At 41.5% G+C, this 19,832-nt stretch overlaps 1 protein-coding gene across 2 annotated transcripts in view; it reads left to right on the top strand.

The window, feature by feature from the left end:
- LOC147335857 (phospholipid-transporting ATPase ABCA1) overlaps positions 1 to 19,832 on the top strand; it is a 187,524-nt gene that overhangs the window by 70,918 nt on the left and 96,774 nt on the right. For both annotated transcript variants that reach the window (XM_086282904.1, XM_086282910.1), the window contains exons 22-29: positions 502 to 639; positions 8,154 to 8,374; positions 9,341 to 9,416; positions 12,007 to 12,212; positions 14,447 to 14,495; positions 16,560 to 16,667; positions 16,820 to 16,843; positions 17,394 to 17,533. In XM_086282904.1, the coding sequence (XP_086139030.1) occupies positions 502 to 639; positions 8,154 to 8,374; positions 9,341 to 9,416; positions 12,007 to 12,212; positions 14,447 to 14,495; positions 16,560 to 16,667; positions 16,820 to 16,843; positions 17,394 to 17,533 (962 nt within the window). The remainder of the gene's footprint in view (positions 1 to 501; positions 640 to 8,153; positions 8,375 to 9,340; positions 9,417 to 12,006; positions 12,213 to 14,446; positions 14,496 to 16,559; positions 16,668 to 16,819; positions 16,844 to 17,393; positions 17,534 to 19,832) is intronic.

Here is a 19,832-nt window from a genome sequence, read left to right as displayed (position 1 = left end):
ACGCGTAGCTTATCCTGTCTATTCAGGATATATTGCTCCTATACCACACATTCACTGTACCTGTGTGTCACAGGTTGTAATTCATTGTCTGGGGGTCATGAGCAAGTCCTACTTGATAAATTGTCCCCAGTCATGGATTGCTTGTGAGCAAAATCACTGAAATATGACTTTCAAGGTTGATCTATCCTGACATTTCCACTACATTAGCACTACAGTGGATGCATTTTGAAGAGCTAAGCGAGTACAGACTGCAATAATGCTAGGACGGTGTATCTACTTCTCTGCCATCAATCATTTTATGGCATTACTTTAAAAGATGGAAAGATAGATTTTGGTATATTCCGTAATCATTCTTCAATATTGTGCCCATTTTGCATGTGAAACCTTATTGTGACAGATGTTCGGGCAGGATTTGCAACGCGTTACAAGCTGAACGGCTCTTACACTAGCTTGTGCATTCCTTCAGGCCGTGATGTGTTTTTAAGCTGTGCTGTCTTACAGGTGGCATGCAGAGAAAGCTGTCCGTGGCCATCGCGTTCGTGGGTGGCTCGAAAATCATCATCTTAGATGAACCTACAGCAGGAGTGGACCCCTATGCCCGCAGGGGTATCTGGGAACTGCTGTTAAAGTACAAACAAGGTATGAGATCAGAGGTAAAAACCGAGGCTCCACTAAAAGCTTTGAAGCCCCCTTATGTTTGTAGAATTGACCAGAATGCGCAAAGCACATGTTTGATTTGTCTCAAACCGAGAAGGTTTCCAAAACTGAGCCCAGCTCAAAGTAAACTTTAAACTGACGAGGCTGAAACACGTCCAGCGCGAGAGCTGTTAAGGTAATGAAGCGGCCGGTTCCCTGTGATGTAATTCTTCTTTAGCCTCGCTGTGGGTGACACTCAATCATGGACGGGGAGAAATTGTGAATCGTACTTAAACAGATTGGAACGCGAGCGAAGACAAGTAAATCCAAGAAGAAGCTTTAATTGACATGGCTATTTAACAGAGTCCGTAATTGTCTGCCAAACCAGCTAGCTTGTCACTCTGTGTCCATAATATACTTTGTGGTTGCTGGTGGCTGTAAGCAGGACATGGACGTTATAGTAACACATTCTCTCAACAGATGTCTAAATGTTTAATGTGCATTGAGCGACATCCTGCCCTCTCTATGCCATTAGCTTTTCTCTCTCTCTCTCTAATCAAGTCTTCACTCCAATTGGGAGCCTGAGATAACTCCGTTATAATGAGAACCCCCTGCATATGGGCCGGTTGAGTGAGTCATGTTTTTGTGTCTCTCCACTCTTATTTGCACCGCAGTGTTACTAAGGTTTGTCATTAAGCAACAAAAAAGGCTACAGGCGGTCTATTTGTGTGAAAAAGCTTTAGGCTGATGCTGGACTTAATGCTGCGCTTCTTTACAGCTAATTAAGTGTGCAGTCCCCCCCCCCCCTCACACACACACACACACACACAGAGACAGGTTGACCACGATGCTCCAAGGGGGTGTTTTTTTTTGTGTGTGTTAAATTCACTTGGGGCTTATTTGGTTAGTGGCAGCTGAAAACTGTTAAAACCTGTCAAGATGCAGAGGAACACGAATGTGGTGTGCGTGCTCCTGCAGCTCAAATTAAACCCTCAGTGCATGTTTAAGTCAAGTACTGGATATTCATCAAAAAGCTAAAATTACAAGCTGGTCGATTTATGCATTTCAGGTGGGTTTTAATGGCTGTTCTGTCATATTTCATTTGAAAATTACTGCAGAAGGTGACGATTTAAAGTAAAAATTAGCAAATTATGAATTTTTAATTATTATCCATTACAGGAAGTTGATTACTATTAAATTACCCCGGTCATTATGCTGTAAAATGGGCCTTGAGGATGATATTAATATAATGGATATTATACATTTTGTGTTCGCCTCATGACAGCCGGGATAGGCTCGAGTGGAAGTTCTCCAGGTGTAAATGCCTTGTTGATGCCAAAGTTCAGGGGAGAATGGCCAGACTGCTTTAAGGTGAAGGCAAGGCAACAGTTATACAGATAACCACTTGTTACAGCCAAGCTAAGCAGAAGAGCATCTCTGAACCTTGAAGCAGATGGGCTATTACAGCAGAAGACCACACAGGGTGCCACTTCTGTCAGCTAAGAGCACAAAACTGAGGCTACAGTTTACACAGGTTCAACAATAGACTATTTGACTTTTTATATTAGATTATTCTCTAATTCTCTTGCAAAATTCAGATGGTAGGAACTTGGTGTAAAGAACATGAAAGCATGGATCCATCTTGATTTATATCAATCTGGTCTTTAAGTCTGACGTCATTAGCCGTGCCTGGGCCCAAACTCCGCTGCAGGTCGCTAAGTCACACGATCACTGTGGCATCACTGAGAGTTAAAAACTGTCTAAATCTTTCATCTGTAATGAAATGATCAGAGTTGCTGCTCTACCAGGTGTAACAATTAAGTTTAACATCCAGGCATCCATGAAAACAGAATTTATGAAATTCTAACGTTAGCAGGGAGTTAGCTTGCTAGTTTCCATCTAAATATAATATACCATGTTCTGACTGAGGGATATTTCTGAAACAAATTAAGACATACAGCTCTGCTATCATTGCCGAAATAAATAAAGACAGGAAGGTAAACAGCAGTGACATTAGTTGAGTTACTGAAGTTTGGCTAGCTCGTATATAACAATGTGCTACGTGATCGCTAGCAACACAGCTATGTTAGCATAATATAAACTGTGAAGCTGGAGGATGAACGCTAACTTTTTTCCACTCAATAAAAGTTAACTTGAGGGTTTCCGAAGGTTCTGGACAAATGCAATCGCATAGCAGGATGCTGTAAACGGACCAAACTTCAGTCAAAAGAACAGCTGAGAAAATCCATCCATAGTACAAGGTTAGTCAATAATATACTGCTGCATGAGCTGGGCTGTAGTTACATGGTAAGGTTCTAAAATCTGAGCTTTGAATTGATTAGCGGTAATAAAAACCGAGAGAGGCCGACGGTGATCACTGACTGTTTTTAGGGGCTTGTTGAGATTAAATAGAACAAGATACAAAGCATTAAAACATGTAAAAAACACAAACGCATTATTAAACGTGGAGTAGTTTGGGCCCAGAAGCAGGATTCATCACGTCATCACTTAAAGACCGGATAGTTTTATGGCACACTTTGGGTCCCTTAGTGCCTAATAGCATTGTTTCAGTACCACAGCCAGTACCTGAGTATTGAGTAAGTCCGTCCCTTTATCACAAAGCTCAGATCATCTCAAACTAGTTTCTTGAACATGATGATGAGTTCTCTTTACTCAAATGACCTCCACAATATCCAGATCTCGATCCAAGAGCACCTTTTGGATGGGCTGGAATCATAGATGTGCAGCAACTGTGTTGTGACAAAAATCTCTGAGGAATGTTTCCAGCACCTTGTTGAATGTTCCCCATGAATAATTAAGGCAGGTCTGAAGGCAAAAAAGAGTTCCAGCCTGGTACTAGGAAGCTGTACCTAATAACAGCTACTATATATTTTATAATATGTATCTAATATATCCAAGGATTTCACATTTTTACATATTTTTTTTACCAGGTGATATGAGCAGTAATGCAAAAGTAGTAAATATGGACAATACAAGTAAGTCATTAATGAGAGTTTAATCAGAATGAAATGCCAAAAATGCCACGAGCAGTACATCACAGCGTTACCTTTAATCCTTCCCTGACGGCAAGAACTGTGAGAAGCGATGTGCATTCAGCGTTTCAGAAGACCGAGAGCGAATATTTTCACACTTCTGTAACACGAGAGAGAGACTGATGTATAGATTTTGACAAGGCATGTGAGAAAAATGGCGCGCCGCTAAAGTGAAAATAAATAATGAATAATTATTAGGAGCGTGTAAAAATAATTTACCTGTCAGTCTGCAGTCTAATTTTCTTCTATTGTATATGTGTTTATTGACAAATGTCAAGTATGCTTGCAGCACCCCCCTTTATTGTTGACTGTGAGTGCGGTGGTGTTTATTTTAGTACTGTCTACAGTGCATTTTTGACAGGAGCACACAATAATGCGTGGTTGAAGGCAGTAGTGCAGTGCATATAGCATAAAAACATATCACTGGTTGTTTTTTGTGTGTTTTTATGCCATGCTAGTTGTTCTTGAGGTTCAAGCTCCTCACAATCACTGCACCGTGAGTCTTTCAGCTGGTGTAACTTTTAAGCCGTGTTACAGTGAACATAGCGTCATCTGGTTATTCTAACTCCCCCGGACGGGCTGTAAACGGCGTGAAGGTAATTTCAAAATTTATTGATCTGAATTGATTGCCACAAACAGCCGTTAATACGGTTTTGTCCAGTAATTCATCTTACTGCCGACGCACATAATATCTGTCCAGCCTTTCCCACTACTGTGAAATCCATTTCTATCAACGTGATTTAGAGGGAAGGAAGCTAAATAAAAGAACCCAGATTTTCCAGCCTCACTTTTCTGTGCTCAGTGCGAGTACTAGCAATTTACCTGAGCACACCCAACTCCATTTGATATATCACTTTGTGCTGTAATGCACCGCAACACACTATAAATCAGAATACCTATGTGGGCCATCTGCAGTCCAAACACATTTATTTTTCTCCCAACTCACAGATGATGCAGTGCTTTTTGATTTGTTTTTCCCCCTCTCCCCTTATAAACCACAACAAATCCCCAGGAAAATCATCTGAAAGTTTGAGCATCCCAAACAAAATGAGCTGGCGCAGTCAAAGTAAACCTCAAATCTCCTCAGCCCTCCCCCTTCATAAGCGTAGCTTTCTTCCTGCGTATGTTAAATTGACTGGGTTGCGGGCTTTGATTCAACTCGGGCATTTTGCTGGAGTTTATATAGAGTGAGATCCAGACTTGCTTGGCATAGGATAAAGCAGCAATACTTAACTGAGAAGGGATGGATTTAGCAGCTCAGCTGGTGGCAGTGCTAAGAGTGGGCGGAGGGGGTGGAGGATGAAAAGGTGGGGTAATAGTTGGCCAAGCAAAAATGCCCACCTTGGGCTGCGGTAGATGACCTCTGAATGTGTCCTTGTTTTTTGGGATGGTGTGACCTGTGCAGGATACAGGCGCACATTTAACAAGCTCAGTGTAAAAACAGCCCTGCTCAGCAGAGGCGCCTGACCTTTTCCACGAAACGCTCAGAAATTCAGCAAAGAGGTGACGTGCTATGTACTAGATGTTTCTTCCAAACTGGCTTCTCTTTGTTTCTCTCATCTAACACTCTCACAAAAACCTAAATGTTCAGGTGTTACTGTATTTTAATGGCTTCATAGTACCATAGAGCGCTTATAGAGCACTTCATTCTCAGAGTGAAGGTTCACTGGAGTTCCCAGGCAGATACACCTCTAACATTTCTGGGATTGGGCTTAAAATGTTCCTTTTATTAAAGCTCATAGTTAGGGCTGCAATCCCATGATGCATTATGCACTTCTCATATAGTAGCATTCACTTCACTGTTCAGTAAAATTAATTTCATAATAGATTTCAATAAAAAGTTATTTACTTAGGAACAAAGTGGATGTATTCAAATTATTATGTATGTAAACGGTTATAACCTGTTATTGTGATGTCATAATAAAGTCCCTATACAATTAGTCAACTATAGACAAAAAGGTTGCCGTGCCAACATGTTCTTGCAACTCGGAAAACCTTTTGTCATTTTAAGCATCTTTATATGGCATTATTATCACTTAGACCTTCAGATTTGTTCTGTTGACCTTGAAGGAGAGGTCAGAGGTCAAATGTGACTTATAAAAAGTATCGTATGAAGATTTAATATATGTTGACAATGCACAGCACACTTGTAAGAATCTTAGTTTCTAAATTATAAGGCTTTTTGGCACTTTTTGACCAATAAATCATGACCCCGCTCTACACGCCTACAAAGCTTTGTCAGAATTCATTCGATAACTGTAAACCAGCCATCAGTACTACAGGAAAGGTTGAGAGATTATAACAACCAGTAGGAATCGTTCTCCAGCACTGAATGTCACATCAGTGGGTTCAATGGTTATACCATTATTTGATCCTGATAGACAATTTTGATTGATCCACCAGTCGATACGGTGCCATCCACGGCGCTTTTCCACTAGCGTGGGAACAAATCTGTTATTAAGTATCATTTATTGAGTCTTTTGGCCTCAGCAGTTCAAAGAAATTAAGACACACCACTCTGGCAGCTCACTTTTAAGCAGGTTTCTTTAATAACAATATTACACGTGTCAGGTTAAATGTTTTTTTTTTCAGCTTTAAAACATGGCAGGATCAAAAGTTACCCTGTGATACCGCTTTCATACAGACTGCAGAGACACGACCACGCTGTGACTTCATTATAGATCTAGCCCTTTTCTTCTGATTACCGGGGTACGTGATAATTAATATGTGTTATCTAATACAGCATGATATGAAAGGATAAGAACACCTGTGAATAATCTTGCAATGCATGCTTTAGTTGTCAGTGCAATTGGGCTCAGTTTGACGCCTCTCGAATCAAAGGACTCGCAGAACAAAAGGGAGAGCTGGAATAAAATGTGGTCTCATAGAAACGCTCGAAAGTAGGCTTAGGGTGACCTTTATCATCATTTTAATTTTGTCCCAGATTCACGCCCACGCACTCTTCTGGAGTTTGCTTTGTTGCCATGCGGATAAGCACGAGTAAAAAAAGAGAAGAAGAAAAAAACACAGTGGGATCAACAATCCGGAGATAAGTGACTACCACGCAGATTGGGATGTTGGCTTGATTTGAACAGTTTTGATCCGTGGAATCCTTTCTTGTGCTGCTTACGCTTAATGATGACAGTTGTTGAAACAAACAAGGTCCAAACTGAAAAGAAATGGTTCAAACAGCTTTTTCTTTAATTAAAAAGAAAGCTTTGACTTGTTTTCTGCACATCATCTTCACACACGAGCGTGCACGACGTTGCTCGTCCCATTCAGGCGACGCCGTCCCAGCTAGGGCTGGGTATCGTCACTGATTTCTAGAATCGATTTGATTCCGATTCACGAGGTCCTGAATCGATTCGATCCACGATTCGATTCAATTCAATTTGAATCGGGGAAATTTTGCCTCAGACAGTCAGAAATATTATAATTCAGATCAGTACATTTACATATTTTTGTATCTATAAAAAGGAAGCTGACACTCGCAAGACTTTATCAAAGGTGTAATCACACCACAGCAGGTGCCTTTGTGTCACAGTAGCTGAAGATAAAACACAGAAAAACATGAAGGTGGTTTTCCTGGCCTGGATTTTATAAAAATATTCTGCAGTAGATCAAAAACGAAACAAAACCATTAATCAAAATATGAACATTACCTCTGAAGTTACAGCGGTTTTATTAGAGACACAGCGTTTTGCATTTTGCATCATTTTAAAAAGTTTAAATTTGTTCAGAAGCCTATTGAACGGCAGAAATTTGGTTTTCTTTTCGGAAGTAAGTAAAAGGAAAAGAAAAACAGCGGCCGACAGCGCTGTAAACAACGGTAGACTTGTGCGTAACAAGCAAGTGAATAATGCAGAAAACAGATTTCGGGGATAGACAGGAAACTGTTCTTGAAGTACACTGAGAGAGAGAGAGAGAGAGAGAGCTGTGCATGAAGTGTGATTTTATTGTGGTGGAAGCAAAACAGTAAAAGTCAGAGTGAATTCTTGACGATGTTTATGTGAAGCAAAGTTTGGATCTTCTTTTGCTGCTGGTTCGGTCAATAATGTTTGGAGAGAGATAAAACTAACAGCTTTAGAATCAGCGTAAAAAGGGCGTGAACACAAAGCGCGGATCCGCCGAAACATCAGAATCAGCGAGCTGTCGGCTTTCAGCCCCGACCGTGTCCATGCCGTCGGGTGAGAAAGGCGACATCTCACCGATTCTGATCCGCGGGTCTGCGCTTTGTGTTTACGTCTTTGTGCAGAAGCTGCTCTCATTTACTGTTTTAAATGTTTGGTGGTTGTTGAAATTTTGTGACGTTTCACCTGAGATTCTGGAATTTCGGGCAAAATACAATCGATTCAAGATTTTAATGAATCGATATCACGTTATCCAAGCCAGAATCGATTTTAATCGATGAATCGATTATTAAAACCCACCCCTAGTCCCAGCCTCTCTCTGTTCCCCCTGCAGGCCGCACCATCATTCTGTCCACGCACCACATGGACGAGGCAGACATCTTAGGTGATCGCATTGCCATCATCTCCCACGGCAAGATGCGTTGCTGCGGCTCCTCCATCTTCCTGAAGAAATGCTTCGGCAGCGGCTACTACCTCACTCTGGTCAGAGACGGGAGCGGAAAGATGACAGCTCAGCGTAACGGCATCATCAGTCAGGCCAAAGGGGGGAAGAAAGTAAGCGCGCTTTAGGTCTTCAAACTTACTGAGAGGAAACTTACTTTAGCAGTGTTTTGATTGATAATTGTGATAATCTGCTCACACAGTGAGTGAGGCCACTTTTTTAAGGCCTTAGAGGACTTTAGATCTTTACAATCTTATTATTTAATTTAATGTTAAATCCTGCAAAATAAGGATTTTCAGCAGCAAGCACTTTGGCACAGCAGTAACCTCTTTCTCATCTGTTATTGACCAGCCTCTGACTTTCCAGAGTGCTCGCTTTCTCCTTTTACCACCCCCCCCCCCCCTAATGATCTGTATTTAGTCTGCCCCAGCATGAGAATTGGCATGCGCCTACGTGCTGGATGATACTAATTGTCGCGGGGGAGAGGGGTGCTTCTCGCGTTCGCTCGCCAATGGTGCCTCGCACGCTTAGTTTTAATCAATTGGAGCAAATGAACAAGATGCACCGGTGCCAGCAGGGCGAGAGCGATTACCATTTGTCTGCCGAGTCTTCGAGGTGAGCGAAGTCATTTGTTTAAGAGAAAGAAACAAACGTGGAAACACCTTCGTGGGCGAGGTAGCGATTCAGCCCTCCTCCTTGTCCCCTGGATGTCATTTTGGTAATTAATAGGGAGAGTTTGCAATTACACACCTTTAACTGCTAAAAAAAAAAAAAGTTTAATTGCCCCGATCTCATTTCCTTGTGATTGAACTCCATAAAGAGAAGCAGCCTTTTAAAAAATGTTTAACCTTTTTTTGTGCGCATGACTTTGGCTGAACGACGGTGGCTTCATATTCCATTACAGGCTGACAGCATTATCTGTTGACGCATGCATGCGGCTTTATTTAGAGCAATTAAATAGAAACTTGTGGATGGCCGTTATTTGATTAATGCAAGACAGGAGTTGTCAGCGAGGCACTGTTCATCATTCTAAGAGGTAAGGCCTGATAAGGCCTTTCTAATCCAATTCTGATTAACAGGAGACAGACTGTCCTTTGAGCAGCAGCCCAGATGAAGGATTTGGCAGCCAAAGCTGGAGCAACTCTGATCCATCAGGTACCAACTATCTCCGTTTACTGTCTGTCATGTATTATGATTATTACCTTGTAAAACAGATGTTGCATGAACATTTTTATATAGTTCCTTTATATAGTTTTTAAAAACACACACAATTTTCAATGTGCGGTTTATTGGAGCGCATGCCAGTGCATCCTTTCTGAACCAGGAGAAAATAAAATCAACTCGTCATTACCAAACTAACAGATAAAACATTAAAGTATCTCCCCTCAAGATGGTTTTCAGATGTGCTGCTAGAGGGCATAAATAAAGTGATGAATTCATGTGGCGATAGTAGGATTTTTAGGATAAGAGAGATTAGAAATCTTTGAAACGCTGAAGTGTACTTTGACTAAAACGTCTTGCATGGTGTGAGAGGTTTCTGGTGATTTAACGCTGATCTTGATCTCTTGCAGCGGTAGTGAGTTGTGCGTCTTGTTAGTTGAACTCCAAAGCAGTGCTGATTGTCAACAGCCAGTGACACATTACTCACCTGTTCTCGTAAAGCGTTAAGCCGGAACATTCAGTGGCAGCGGGGCCAACTTGCCTGTTTAGCTCTTAGATCCACTCTTCACTTCACTTACTGCGTGTTAAAGATCTTTTCAGTTTTAATCTGCAAGCAGCGATTAAGAAGTTTCACAACTCAGTTTTAAAGAAGCACTCGATTTGATTTTTGCCCATTCTCCTCACTCCCTGAAAGTCCCATTCTGTTTGCACACGAGGATCTACTGAGCTTAAACTTAAGCGAAGAGGAAAAATCTGCTTTGGTGTCAATCTCATCTGACCTGGCCGAGTCTGAGGCCCAGACGACAAACAGAAGAAGAGGTGAAGGTGATGCGTTGTGCTGCGAGAGTGACGAGGAGCATGCTGGATTCAGGATTTTGACTTTCACAGGCTTTGTGTGCCTCGATTTCAGTTATACATTTATATTTGCTCTGCTAGTTTATTACCCAGACTGTTCTGTAATAGTAAAATATAACGTTTTCATTAATTCACAGAAAATGTCATTTTTTCCTTTGGACTCACTGTAAAAAAACTACAAACATAAAAAAGAAACCAGATAGCTGTGTAACTGATGGCGGGAAAACAGGAATATTTATATAATTTAATCCATTATTATTATTATTTATCATTAGTTTAGGTGTAGTATGAATGGCAGTTCGGGCTTTATCAATAAGAAAAGCTGTGAAACTTATGAAAATACATTTAAACGTTAAAAATCTATAAACTCCTTCGTATTATCTAAAGATGTACAGTGAGCTCGTTTAGAGTCTTTTTTTGGGCCGATTCTGGCCCCCGGACCTTATGTTTGACACCCCAGATTTACAGTGGGCGGTATATGGAGTTTTTCCTGGCGATGTGACTTTTTTACTGCTTTATTTTCTGTTTGTATTTTCTTGTTACTTTATATCTATATTTGCCCGTTTGACATGAAACAGTCAACCCCGCGGCGTCAGGTTGTCGCTGTAGTTCCACTGTAACGTCCTGACACTTCTCGGGCGTCTCGTTTGGTGGCAATGATCTGGTCTCATCAAACAACAGCTCCACTGCGTGAGGGCACGGATATTTGGCAACACAATCATTGCTCACGGCACAACCTACTCACCAAATTGCCTCTCTATCATTTTTTCGTCTTCCCCGAAGAAGTGTGGCATACGCACAAGAACACAAGAGGACAGAATGGGATTTTTAGGTAGGGTCGTGGAACGTGCTCCACGTGTAGTTCGTTTTCTCCAGCTGCTATTTTTCTTATAATGTTCTGCTTTATACATGATATTCTATCATTTGCTTGACACAAGTTTTGACTATGTTAAATATAGAAATGTTGAGAAACTGCAGAAATAGAGCAGATTAGTGCCCAACCAAATCTTCTGCTGGTTATTTGATTTGTTTTGATCATTCTCGGGCCTTGATCGCGTAAACAAAAGGTGCCCAATGCAAGTCATGATCAGAAGCAAACTCTAGAGCAGGCTCCAGGTTATTATGCATGGAAATAAAATCAGAATCAAACCTGCTGCTTCCTTTAAAAGGATTATATTTAAGACTGCTGATATAAGTCAGAAAATCCCATGAAATAAAATCACATTTCCTCAAGTGACAGCTCATTTCTCTTTATTGACAGACACAGGCAAGCAGAGCAAAACATACTTACGATTTCTCAAATATTTTCGACTGGTGTGAACCAGAGCCATTTACTTCTTCATAAAGGACCAGTGGTTGTTGAGCTGCAGTAATTATATATGAGAGGCTTTGGATCAATAATGGATGTGGTGCATTCTGCAACACTGTCTGCATAGATTCTCACTATAGAGATGGGTTCAGAATGGATGAGATGGGGGAATAAGGTCCACTGATCTGCTACAGTGCTTTTAAATGTCACCTCATCAGGTGTGTTGTGATTGCAATATGTTGCACGGCGGTTTTTAAAGGATTTCACTGGTGAAGTTTCTCTGTGCGAACGCTGAGTTTGAAAGATGCTGTTGTTTAAATATTATACGTCTCCGCAGCCCTCAGTGCCGCCGGTTCAGCTTCAGCTCTTTCCCCGTCTTTAGGAGTTGTTTTGGCATAATTTTTGTGACTTTCCATCCAGCAAATTTGTCAGCAGTGGGTCAGCTCGTGCAAAGACACGTCCCTGAGGCAATCTTCCTGGAAAGCATCGGTCAGGAGATCACCTACATCCTGCCCTACGGAGGAGCTAAAGATGGGACCTTTGGCACGCTCTTCCGAGAGCTCGACCGAGCCATGGCCGACCTTGGCCTCACCAGCTATGGCATCTCGGACACCACCCTGGAGGAGGTAATCTAAACATGGGACGGCCTTGTGCATATGTGTCATTTTTATAAATTCACTTTGCATCATATTTTTCTATTTAAAATCTCCTTACTAATTTCATAGCAATTTGGAAATATGATGACTTTATTTTGCTAGGAAGGTACAGGCACTGAAAAACAGCAAAACCAGTTTGACTAAGAGTTCAGACTGTGTGGTCACACCTTTCTAGCTTGTTAGAATTTCAAGCTTTTATTGTCATGTCTTCAGAAAAGTACTTGCTGAAATTCAGCCCCAAACCACGACAGAGTTTTACAGACGGGTGTAGTCACTCACTGTTGTCTCGCCTGACCTCGATGTACAGATTTTTGATTCATCACTCCGTCAGACTGATTGTAATTTAGCATATTTGAGCCTTTTCTTCTCGTTTCCCTTCTTAACATCCACTCTCCCACTTAGACCATTTCTGATGAGGCTTCAGATGGATCAACTGAAGGGTCAGAGGCCATTTTTTTTAAGAATTTGTTTTTGTTAGGAGCCCTGCGACAGACTGGCTACCTGTCCAGGCTGTACCTTGCCTCTCGCCCTAAAATAGCTGGGATAGGCTCCAGCCTATGGATGGATGGACTTTGTAAGGCTTCTTTTGTCCTCTGTTTTTGAGGACATACGGTTTCCCCATCAAACTGTGTTATCGTTAGTATTTTCTCATAGATTGCACTAAATAAATTTTTGCAAATGATGTTTTTGTGACAGAAAAAAGAAACAGCACTGGCTCATCCATTGAGTTATGCCTGAATGATTCATAGGTCAGTGTCAAGAGCATCAAGAAACCAAACATTCCTCTGAAAATGTTCAGGTACAAGGACTGGACGGAAAGTGAGCGAAATAGCAGCCGGTGTTCAAAGAGGAACTTTAAACCTTGAAAGCAAATTATAAAGAAAAGAGTGGTGGCTCAAGACTTCTGCACAGTACCGTAGTAGAACTTTTTTTGTTTTTCTCTTCTCAGTGATAATGGAAAAAAATGATTTGCAGACTTTTTGTAAATCTCACCCAAAACAAGTAAACACTATAATAAACCAACCTTTTTACATTTTAGCCAATAACCTGAGCTGTGGGTCTATTATTCACTCTTTCCTTCAGATCCTGTTAGTGATTTCTCTTTCTTCTACTAAGACACCGTTAATGATGAAAACCATATCTAATTTTAGAGCAAACAAATTCGTAGTGATTGATAAATTTTGGATGAACGTGCTCAATGTGGTTTTAACCAGACCAACACTGGTCTGCTTTCTAAAATTCTCCAGCGCGGTTTGATCGCCATTAGATTTTCCTCACATATTGTCCTGCTCCCTTCCTCGTTTTCACGTCATACACTTTTTTTCAAAACCATGACTCACCATCATGATATAAGAAAAAAATAATAAAAGACTTTCTCTTTGAACTAATATGTAAGCGTCATATTGTAGATTGCAAATCAATGTTCCCCAGAAGCACTGACCCATAAACAAATGACTCAAGCAGCATGTTTGCCACGCAGGCCCGTCTTGGATTATAAAGCCGAGTGACTCTTCCCTAATGCTCTTCATTTAAGGCCGACATGCATTAAACACTCACGGCCTGCGGGCGATGTGAATAATTCCTTTTGAATTCCCATAATTCAGCCACACCATGGTTATTTCATCCATCCATGTTTTCTTTTGAAGTCCAAACGCTCTGAAACACGCAGTTATTCGCTACGTGTGAAAATAAAACAGGAACTGACAAGGTATTGACGTTAATAAAGTAACGCATAAAAATAATATAGCTTTTCATACTGCTTTATGATGTCAGAGCTTGTATTTGGCACCCCCTGAATAAAATAATTCAACACATCAAATAACATTCAGTCTCCCAGCAGCGTGCCTTTTGAGAGGTCAAATGATGAAACGTAGCCTAACTCGTACACCCAAAAATGCTCACAAATAGGGAGAGTTATTTATTTCGCTGTGTAACCTGGATTCATAAATAAAGTCAAGGAGGGCGCTTCGCTCAGAAACTCCACTCGGCAGGTGTTCAAGTAAAGGTTGTGATCTGTGGATGCACATCTGTGATGTGATTCTGAACAGAAACCTTAGAGCGAGCACTCCAACATATGTAGAGGTTTATTTGTTAAGCATATTTTTGATTTGTTTATTAGAAAAAAATAGCCACACAGTCGCTCAGTTAATGCTCCACAACTGCAGTATATAGATAATGTGCCTAATATGTTCTGTTCTTTACAGATATTCCTTAAAGTGGCGGAAGACACTGGAGTGGATGCAGATATACAACGTAAGTGGACCAATAAACACCACACTGTGCTATCATTATGATGTAGACACATCAACAAACTATAAATGTATGATTGTCAGTGTTAATGGGTTAGAAAATTTCTGTCAAATAAACAAAATACATTTCTGTGAGGGGCGCTTGATTGTTATTCCATCTGTAGTGATATATTTTTAGTAGAGTGGCTTTGCTCAGGGCCTCTCCACTCGTCTACATGAATGTGGAAGGCCTGAAGGTGTGGAGTGCACAAGTGTCACATTCAGTGTGTATGGGATTGCTTTTTGGAAATGGCGTGAATAGTATGAAATGGAGGAGCTGAGTGGGTTGCAAAGCAGCTTGCAGAAGCAGCAGCAGCAGCTCTGCAGTCTTTCTAGGCCCAACTTTAATGGCCTCATATGAGATTTGCAAACAGGTTGCCTGAAGTGATGCTGTGGTTAATGCGTACACCCACCTTGTCCCAAATACATCAAATATGGCTGCTGTTTGAAAACTAGTGGCATCTCACAGACACCCACAGGGTGTTTTTTGGTGTGACTGTGATACCAAACTAGATTGCGGCAATAGTGAGATGGAGCTTACTACCAACTTGGCACGTATGGATGCTTGCAAAGCAGCCAGTGAGTGAAAGGAGGAGTAAAAATACTGCAACTGCTACCTTTTAGCCTCCTGGTAGTTTGACCTGTGGTATGGATGTGAACAACCTAGGTCACCTCATTGAGTTATCGCATTCACAAGATTTAGAGAAAACTTGCCCTTCTACCTTCTACGTGAGGTCGAGGTCACTAAGATTCAAACCTATATGAGATTTTTTTGTGGATGTCCGTGTGGTATGAATTTGAAAATCCTACGTCGACTTCACAAACTTGGATTTCCACTCCACTGCAGTGGGCGGCGACGACAATACCCCATCGACCTTTTATGGCTAATGGGGTAAAAAGCATTTGAGAATGAAATGAAGCCGTATACAAACTCCAAACAAGGACACAACCCTCAGTCTCCTTGATGTCAAAGCTCTCAGCCAAATCTTCAACTTCCAAATGTGGACTTTAAAGACGACCCTTGGAGTCAAGGCCCCGACACCCAGGGGCATCATTTACACCAGCAACATGTAACAGGACTGGCAGGACTGCCTGGAGATGAGAACACCTTAGAACGACCCCTGAATGTTATAAACAAATCAGCCGTTTGCAGAGTAATTCCACTTCAAGCTTTTAACATCTTTTGATGACGCAACAATTTTTATGCCATCGCTAAAGGAAGTTTTTGACACTGACACAGCAGGAAAATAAATGAACTCATCAAATATAAAGCAGCAAGCTTTACTTATACAAATGCAGAATATGGTTGCCACTTAAGACACGTCTGTATTGCCTTCAGCTTTTATTAGCGATGCTGCTTAATAACTAGCCATTTGGTTGAATTACGTAGACCCATTTAGGTAGCTGTAAAAGCAGTTTGCCAATCAGAACCTGGCATTTGAAGCAGATCCTGGCTCCAAAAAGGCCATTTGATTTTGGTGTCCATCCTCTAGATGCATTAATCAAAATGAACTAAAACCAACAAAGCAGCCTAAAGCAGGATTTAATTGCTGTGTGTAAAGGTCTCAGAAATCAGCACGACTGCATTAATGACGATGAACTAAGCGCACGTTCACTGGCTTCTCAGGCCACGAGTCACTTTTATAGCAGTACTTGCAAAAGATGACTCAGATGTAGGTAGAAGTTATTTTCCTTGGTTTGGGTTCGTCTGCTGCAGTAGAGAAGGACGACTGAAATAAAAAAGACACGGCGCTTTCCAGCTCTGCTTTCATGTGTCACTGATTGACCTCAATGGCTAAATCTCCCGTTCCCATCTTTTCACAGTTTTTGTTTGCAGCCATTGCCGAGCAACCTCACTTATCGGCCTAATCTCAAAAAATTGGATTTCCTCGTGTTCCTGAAACACCTGGGTTTGTGCTTTTGCAGGGAATAATATGGCGTCTTGCAGTGCAGGTTGCTGTTCTTATTGTTATTTATAACCCTAAATTGGGTCAGGCCATAACAACATATCTTATTTGTATTCCCACAGCGACAAAGGAGCTGTTTGTGAGAGACAGCAAAAGAAGGTCCCGCGAAGCCAAGAGGAACAGCATTGCCAGCGTCCACTCAAAAACTGAGCAAACCACCGGGAAGAGTGGCAAGTCCTTCAAATTTATCACAGATTATTTTTTTTTAAATTAGGCAAACATAGATTTATTAGCAATATTTTAAATTTAAGAGTTTTAAAAGCTCGTTAAATGAACTGCACTTCCTGTTTAAATCTTGGTCTTTTTTTTGTTTCTCATCTAGAAAAGTTCACAAGTAAAGTTGAAGGTAAATACTCTGTTTTGTCCTCAATGGTTTGATCTTTACAACTGTTATTTTTTTCACACCACATCCTTTGTTTCTCAGTTATTAATTTGATATAGTTTGGCTTCAGTTTGATTGTTTCCCCTCAGGTGAGACAGCATAATACCAAGAAAAACTCACTTTCAAGCAGGCTTCCCTTTCACTACACATTATCTCACCTGTTTTTCACTCCTTAAATGTGTGCCTTGCATCACAAAACTGGCCTTTGATTCAAGCTTTTTTGTAAATTTTCACAGTGAATCCTGTAAAGAAAAGAAAAGTGCTTCTTAATAATGAAAATATGTAAAACAAAAGGTGTCCACGGCCTGTGTTTGTCAGTGTTTTCCTTTTGAGTCAGGCCTAGATATATGAAATGAGTAAAATTGCCACTTTGAGGAATGAGCTAGTGCTGCTGGCCAGTTTAACACTTAAGTTATATTTGATCAGCCCATTAGTGGTGCTGAAAAGCATTCTCAGCAGATCTTTTACATAGGCATAGATGATAAATAATGCTGAAGGTTAACGCCTATTCCAGACATAAGGAAGAGCCCCAGTGACAGCGGGAGGGGATCCGCGGTCATCACCGGATGGAAGCTGATCAGACAGCAGTTCCTGGCGCTCTTTATTAAGCGCTTCCACCACGCCCGAAGGAGCCGCAAAGGACTCATTGCCCAGGTAATGGCCTCAGTCTGTCATATTGATGGATTGAAGGGTTATGCTAGTAGGGTTGCATGGGAGGATCAAGGTAGGATTGCGCAAAATACATGTTAGCTTTCAAAATCAGTTAATGGCATATGTGATAGAGTGAGCTCATTTAAAACCTGGATGGAAGACTCATCCATCTTGATGGAGTCAATAGTTACGGGGTTTAAAATGTTGGGAGAGAAATCGAAACTGACGGCAGAATATGAGCGTTGAAAGATGTGAACGGCAGCGTCCAGGATGATGTAGCGTCGTGTCAGTAAAGTGCACGTCCGATGATCATCTCTATCTCCCCGACGGCACACGTGGGTGTACCAAAAGCACGCCCAGAGGACAAAAGTCAGGCTGCGATTGGTGCGGTGGAGGAGGTTTGAGTGTTTGGATCCAATCAGTCAGTTTCTGTAACTGGAAAAGAAAATGTCAATATCTGAGTCCAGGTATATATTTTTCAGTGTCAGCGTCGCACTTTGAAAGAACAGCACGTCTGCAGGCGGGAAGCCGTGAATCCGTTTGTGTGCTGGCTTCAGTTAGCGCCATCAGTTTCACCTGATCGCCCTGATTGGCACCAGAAAGCCAAAGTGACACCCATGATTTGTTTTTCCTTCATTCCACCGCGTGCTAATCATGTGCTTTCATTAGCCACGTATTAAATGCAATCGCATAACAATTACAGAGACGACAGATTGCCGTTAGCTTATTAAGTGTATGTCTATGTTATTTTGCTCCTCATAAACATAATTTCAGAAGTCAAAACCAATAAGCAGACGTAATTTAAACAAGTCAAAACCAATTTCAGTAAACAGCAGTTTTCCAGGTACTTCATTGATTATTTTCTCAACTTGTAAAAAGTGTGTTCTGACCTAAAGTGTGCTTGCGCTCACACGCGCGCACAAACTCCTTGCGTACGTAGACGTCGTGCCGTTGCATGTGACAGCAGCCGTTGTGGGGAACTAACCGTAGCTGAAAACTAAAGAGTGCAGCTCATCCTTTCCTGTGTGAGAGGAAGGAGGAGAGAGGAGGAGAGCGAGCAGTGTTTCACCTTTGCGAGGTGCGGGCTCTTCTTGTAATTTGCTGCAGTAACAGCCCCCCATTAGTCACTGTCAATCTCGGACGTCCCTCTTTAGTGGGGACGCAGAGCAGGAATAGAAGGATAAGTGTGTGAATGCGGATGTACAAGGGAGCACATTGTCTGCAAGGGCACACCTCACGGCTCTTCCTCTTTATTCATTTGGTTAAAGGGTTTCTTCCCCCCCCACCCCCGCCCTGTCATGTCAACAGCTCCCATTGTCAGCAGATATGATTGTGTAGTGAGGTAATCTGCTCCAATACAAATGGTTAGGGGAATATAAAAGAGATTGCAGCGAGAAACACAAAAGGAGTGATTTATGGGGCTGGAAGTTGGGGACGGGTGAGTCTTGGCAGTGTCAGAATCGGGCAGAGGCGGTTATTGGTTATGTTGTGGCGCCGAGGACTTGAAGGCTTCTCGTGTTTGGGGCTCACTCTGAACTGAACTGACTGCAACTCCCCATTTAAGCACTAACAGGAAAATAGTTGATAAAGTATTAATTTGTTCAGTTTAACTGTGTTTTTCTTTTTGTTTAAAGTTGTGGATATCAACTTTTATTAGCAATAACAAGCACTTTAGTGGGCTAATCTTATACTGGGGCTTGAGCTTGGTGCAGTTCATACCCTTTATTTAATGTTCTTCTGATTGGCTGCCCCTCTAAAACAGAAGGCTTGAAGAGTATGTAGGTGCTCACAGCTAGAGCTATGGGCCTATGTATTTCACATGGACACACAAGTAGAAAAACAACAGTCTAAAACTGCACATTTACAGCAGCACAAAGCTTTCAGTCCACAAAGATTACATGTAAATACACTGATTTACATCATCTGACGCTTCAGCCATGTGTTAATATGAATATCCACCACTGTTTATATGTATATAGACTCACTGGCTTTATTAAGTGCATCTGTTCAGCTGCTTGTTGATGCAACATTAATATTAAGCCGATCACATGGCAGCAACTCAGGACGTTTAGGCATGCAGACGTGTTTAAGCCGACCTTCTGAAGTTCAAACTCAACTTTAGAAGGAGGTGATTTGAGTGACTTTGAAGGTGGCGTGGTCGTTGTTGGTGCCAAACGGACTGGTCTGAGCACGAAACCATCTCTGGAGTTTACAGAGAATGTTCTGAAAAAGAGAAAATGTCTAGTGAGCTGCGGATCCATGGGAGAAAATGCCTCGTTGATGCCGGAGGTCAGAAGAAAAA

The sequence above is a fragment of the Aulonocara sp. 'chitande type north' Nkhata Bay genome, linkage group LG3, assembly GCF_057382095.1.
Source record: "Aulonocara sp. 'chitande type north' Nkhata Bay isolate Kocher_YH1m ecotype deep benthic linkage group LG3, A_spYH_male_GT1.1, whole genome shotgun sequence".
Lineage (NCBI taxonomy): Eukaryota > Metazoa > Chordata > Actinopteri > Cichliformes > Cichlidae > Aulonocara > Aulonocara sp. 'chitande type north' Nkhata Bay.
This window is presented reverse-complemented; position numbering and strand designations above follow the sequence as displayed.